The sequence below is a fragment of the Rattus rattus genome, chromosome 1 (assembly GCF_011064425.1).
Source record: "Rattus rattus isolate New Zealand chromosome 1, Rrattus_CSIRO_v1, whole genome shotgun sequence".
NCBI classification, from domain to species: domain Eukaryota; kingdom Metazoa; phylum Chordata; class Mammalia; order Rodentia; family Muridae; genus Rattus; species Rattus rattus.
In genome coordinates this window covers 140,383,316-140,389,315 of record NC_046154.1, presented here as the reverse complement: position 1 = coordinate 140,389,315, position 6,000 = coordinate 140,383,316, and the positions used below count along the sequence as shown (strand labels likewise).

General features: G+C 39.2%; 1 protein-coding gene across 1 annotated transcript in view; it reads left to right on the top strand.

The window, feature by feature from the left end:
- Nucleotides 1-344: 344 nt before the first annotated feature.
- The window catches only part of Rgs20 (regulator of G protein signaling 20), a 113,153-nt gene continuing 107,497 nt past the window's right edge, over nt 345-6,000 (top strand). Inside the window, exon 1 of the mRNA XM_032906417.1 lies at nt 345-618. Within this exon, the coding sequence (XP_032762308.1) occupies nt 451-618 (168 nt within the window). The 5' untranslated portion in view covers nt 345-450. The remainder of the gene's footprint in view (nt 619-6,000) is intronic.

Here is a 6,000-nt window from a genome sequence, read left to right as displayed (position 1 = left end):
CTGGAGGGCTTTGCTTTCATAAAGGCACAAAGGCATGGGCCAAAATCCGAACAGTACTATGAATACAAGGGGGGCTGCCTCAAAGGTTCCCTCAGATGGTTTTCACAACGCATCCATTTGTCATAGGGGCAGCTTGTTCTAACTCGAGACACTGAGCATTACAGCCAAGTGACTTATAAAGAAGAAACTTTCTTACTCACCTACAGAGGGCAGTCTTGGCATACACACTCAGTGGGCAGCTCTATCTGGAACGGAATGCTAAAATAGGTAGATAAGCCACTACTGATCCAGAGAAGGGATCAGCCTTTTACTTTGCTTAGAATAACATTGGAAGAAGGTCCCAGCAGACTCAGACATGGGCCAGCATTAGCCAGCCAAAGAACAGAGACGATACCCGGATGTTGGTAAAACCCGATGACAAGATTCCGGTAGGGCATTTGTTAGTAAAACATGCCCAGCCTTCCCCAAGGAAACCAAGGCTACCTGGAGGAGCATCTTTCCAGGCAGGCTGCGCAGGCACAGTTGCTGCCCCTGATCAGAGCAGAGAAAGATTCCAATTCCAGTATTCCCCAAGACCCAGAAAATAAAGGGGACTCTCAGGCTGTGACTGGTGTCAAGGTAAGATGATCGTCACAATCCCCACTGTCTTTGGCCGGGCAAAGGTTAACCCCTGAAGAATATAAAGCCAGTAGCCAATTTTATCGCAGTAGACTATGGGTGATTTATCAAGAATACTTTTGGAATAATTTACAGAAAACCTAAAAATTTGAAAACTACCTGGTGTCCAGTTTTCTCCACCCTAAACAGCTCTCTTTCACCATTGCTTTTTTTGTTGTTGCTGTGTTTTTGTTTTTTTAATGGTTTGTGGTTGTTCGTTTATTTGCTATGCTTTTGTGCTAGAGACTGAAGCCTTGGCCTCAGGCACACTGAGCGGGCACTCAATCACTGAGCTACGTCCACAGAGTTATGGCTGTTTGTTTTTGGGGTTTTTTTTTTTGTTGTTGTTGTTGTTGTTTTGTTTTTTCTTTTCTTTTTTTCGGAGCTGGTGACTGAACCCAGGGCCTTTTGCACTTGCTAGGCAAGCGCTCTACCACTGAGCTAAATCCCCAACCCCGGCTGTTTGTTTTTTAGGTGATATTTTTTTTTTTTCTTAAGCAGGAAATTTAGCTTCTTTAGCTGTTGCTACTAGTTCTTGAATGTTTTTCTCTGATAGAAATTGTGAAAGAAAATTAGACTTCTTTCTAAAAATATTATTACAAAATAATGAGAAGCTTCTATAGGAACGTGAACATTAAAGACGTTAAATGTGTAGCTTCCTAAAGTGAGCTTCCCAAGTGTGAGTTTCTGACATTGATCATTTCTCCTATCCGGGGTTGTATGTTTCTTGGCAGAATGTACAGTGTGAGATGGCAAATTCTCTTAACTATTAATAAAGCACAACTGTTAATAAAAGGTTACAGTATGGAGAGGAATGGGCTCGTGTCTGTGTTAAAGAAATAATTATCAGAGTTCAGAACTAAATGATGCAAAAGCAGACCACAGAAAACCTGCCCAAGGGAGTCAGTTAGTGCTGGAAGCCACAGTTGTTCCTGAGCCGCGGCCTACATCCTGATACTGATCGTTATATGGAACTCTGCACTTAATTCTCTAGACCTGCCCTGTGATGGTATTTCAACTAATCCGTATGAGCAGAGGAAGGGTTAAAAGAAAATGAAAAATAAGTTTATTGTGAGTCTTTTTTTCTGTGGAAATAACTTTAATTTTCTGATATATGTGAGTACATCGTGAATCTGCCACTCCAATTATTGTCGCCAACTAAGTACAGGACTTTATCTGATCAGCGGCTCATTCTCGAAGTTCTCAGATGAGAGTTTCGTTGTGTCCCTAAAACTGGCCTCAAACTCAAAATCCTACTGTCTTAGTCTCCCAGGTACTGTAGTTAAAAATGTGTGCCACAACCAGCTAAGCATTAAGTCGCCAAATTGAAACTAAAAGGAAAGATGTCATGATTAGGAGATCCTTATGCATTTTGAATATTTTAATTATCAATGCCTCCCTTAACTCCTCCCAGATCCACACCCAGCTCCAGTTTTGTGTCTTCTTTTTCTATTTAATAACCCACCTACTAGGAGATCTTTATTAGCAAATATCTAAAAGCGAATAATATTCAAAAGAGATTTCTACAAGCTAAAAATTGGACATTATTCTTAAAAAATAGACAGCAATGAAAGAGTGTGTGTGTGTGTGTGTGTGTGTGTGTGTGTGTGTGTGTGTTTCCATGTGTATTCAAGGAGATTGGTTAGTTGTAATACCCATCTGATATGAAAACCATCAGTTAGTTATTTAAATAGTGAAGTATTAGCACAATGTATGCACATCCTCCCGTACATTAGTGATCATATCTAAATTATCTATAATAAAAATAATTTAATATACTTATTAAATAATTATAATATATTAAACTAATACAATTTATAATAAAATGATAAAAATATTATTCAAATATTTATTCTTAATTCTTTAGACATAACAAGAAAAAATCTGTACATGTCCAGTATAGATGTGATTTAATATACATTTTTTATAGAATACATATGTGTATAATTCTCAGTGTATGCTTGTTTGAATACAAGTATGCAGATCTGGTGGATATGGAATCCTTAGATAAAGAAAGCCAACTGTGTATGCAGTTGAATATGTGCACAACTTTATATAACTGTATAATACAGACTATAATTTTATATATGTGTGTGTTTTATTAATTTTTAGATGTGTGACAGGTATGCTTTACTTGGAATCACATGAAAATAGAAATTTAAGAATAACCAGGATACCTTCAGACAGCATTCTGGAACCACTGCATTTTGTTGGTCCTGGGTAGTCCAATCTGGTATCTTGACCTTGACTTGTTACCCCAAATAAGCAGGTTCCAGCCTGCACAGCAACCACTGAGAATAGCAGGCAGTGGTCCAGTTTGGATGCTACTATTCCTTTAGGCCCTTTTTATCTTTAGAGAAAACTTTACATACTGCATTTGAATGTACAAATGATACATGTCTCTACCTAACGATTAAAAGTTTGGTGATATGCAATTATTTGGATTCTACAAATCAATGAACTGTTGTTATCTGCAAAACCTTGGACTAGTTGTTAAAAAAAATTAGTAGAGAAAAACAGGCTACCTCTTTCCTGGTGATTTACAGTATATTGCAAAGACAAAAAAACACTGTGATATTATTAGCATTGCTCCAGAGTAATATAGAATACATATGTGATTACATTCTTTCAAATAGGTAGAGAGGTAAAACTATGAAGGATAGGCTATCATCTGTCTTAGTCAGGGGTTTTACTGCTGTGTAGAGACACCACGGCCTCTTAACTCTTTAACTCTTTTAAAGGAAAACATTTCACTGGGTCTGGGTTGCGGTTTCGGAGGTTTAGTCCACTATCATCCTGGAAAGATACATGATGGCATGGAGGTAGATATGGTTTTGGAGAAGGAGCAAAGAGCTCTACATCTTCATCTGCAGGCAGCAGCAGAAGATTGTGAGCCATACTGGGTATAACTTGAGCATAGGAGACCTTAAAGCCTGCCCAACAGTTACTCACTTTCTCAAGCAAGGTCACACCCACTCCAACAAGGCCACATCTCCTAATAGTGCCACTCCCTACAGACCTATAGGGACTATTTGACTATTTTATTTCAAGCCACCACATCATCAATCAGGGTAAAATGACTGCAAAAGTTTTAAGAGAGAGAGAGAGAGAGAGAGAGAGAGAGAGAGAGAGAGAGAGGAAGAAAGGAAGGAAGGAAGGAGAAATATTAAAATGTACATAAATAATCTAAAAATTGATAGAAAAACAGTAAGAATTTGTACAAATAGTAAAAGAGAACATAGGCTAAAATGTGTCTCAATGCCAAGGGATCGTCAATAAAACCCTTCAAAGTTCTTCAAGCTCACCCCTACACCTCAGAAAACTGATCAAAATGGACCACAAGTGACTATATAGAAAACAACTATACATGTATGAGAAAATACAGCATTAAGCAAAGAATACACACACATCAAAAACAGTTTATTTTTTAAAAAGTCAATAAGCTGTACCTTATCAGGATGTTTAAAGCTTGTTCCACAAAAACCCCTATTAAGATTATGAAAGATGAAATTTAAAATGGCAAGAAGAATCTGCTAACCTATTGAATTGGAAACTTTTCTTATTGTGATGACAAAAGCAATTAATACAGATGTATTCTGTCTCTTAGCTTGAGGGGACACAGTCTACCATTGAGGGGAAGGCATGCAACTCCAAAATTACAGGACTGTGCAGCTTGGACTTTTAACATCCTCACATCTTGGCAGAACCAATGGGACATGATGACAGGCTACACACCTTCAAGACCCACCCCTAGTTACCACACTTCTTCTAGTAAACCTTCATCTCTTAAATGTTCAACAACCTTCCAAAACAAGTTTGTCATGTGGGGACCACATATTCAAACACATAAGGCCAAGGAATAGCCTTTCACAAACCACTACCTTGAATCTATTAGAACCCTCATGTCTTAGTTAGGGTTTTACTGCTGTGAACAGACACCATGACCAAGTCAACTCTTATAAGGACAACACTGAATCAGGGCTGGCTTACAGGTTCAGAGGTTCAGTTCACTATCATCAAGGTAGAAGCATGGCAACATCCAGACAGGCATGGTGCAAGAGGAGCTGAGAGTTCTACCTCTTCATCTGAAGGCTGCTGGGAGAAGACTGGTTTCCAGGAAGCTAGGACTAGGGTCCTAAGGGCCGTGCCCACACTTGCTCCAACAAAGCCACACCTATTCCAACAAAGCCACACCTCCAAATAGTGCCACTCCCTGGGCCAAGCATTTTCAACTACCACACCTTGAGTCAAGTAGATTTAAAGGGAAAAAACTCAGAAAAATAAAACAACCTAATTAGAATAGGGGCAAAAGTCATAGATTAGCATATAAAGATGACAGATTAACACAGGTAAAGATATCCAACAGCATCAGCAACAATGAAATTTTAAAACAGTATACAGTATATTAGCAGAATGGAAAAAATAACTATAAAAATATTAGTAGACAAAAAGAATGCCTAAAAAGCCATCAGGAATCAAACTATTAACAATTTACAAAAACAAAATAAAGACACCAAAATCTATAATGCATGGAATTCAGTGTATATACAGTTATAATGAACTTTTCTTACCTAGGATGATGATGGTCCCTCCAAGAGTCAAAGATCACCTAACATGACATGACACATCCACTTTTAAGTTATTGGCCAGGGATGTCTAAAAGACTCCCAAAACATACAGTGTATTGCTGTTGCCCTTACTCACCCTCACCCCCAGCAGAGGAACCTAAGTCCCTATTGCTGGAGACACCATGAACTTCAGAAATGGGAACCAGAAACCCCTACCTGTATCCCCTACCTGAGGACTAGTTTTCATTGTACCAGAAGGAGCCATGCAAGACTCCAAAGGAGGGAAGCAACAAACATTCTTACTCAGCTATGATACCTGTGAACCACATTTACAATTATCATAGCACAATGTTGTGGTAAATATTAAAAATAGGTAACCTTTTATCCCGTCACCAGCACCTGTAGGGCCACATGGCACTGTGGGGACCATCTCAGACCCAAACAGTGCGTGAGCCACTCCAGCATGGCAAGGTATCATGCTGGTCCCTAGAGTTAGTTCCAGCACCGGAGGGCCCTCTGGAACTAACCATAATTTATCTCTGATCAGTATCTCTCCCGGTGGCTCTCTGCTATCCTCCAACTCTCTGGTTCCAGCTACCCAGTAAAATCAGGGCTCTAGAAGTCCAGTGTGGGCTGGCCTATCGCAGCTCCCTGCCACAAACTCTGCTCACACTCCCAATGACTGCCCCCTGGTAATTAAGGTATAAACTCCCAACTGCCCAGTGAAGTCAGGACTCAATAAACTATAACTTATCAATCAGATTTATATGTTAAA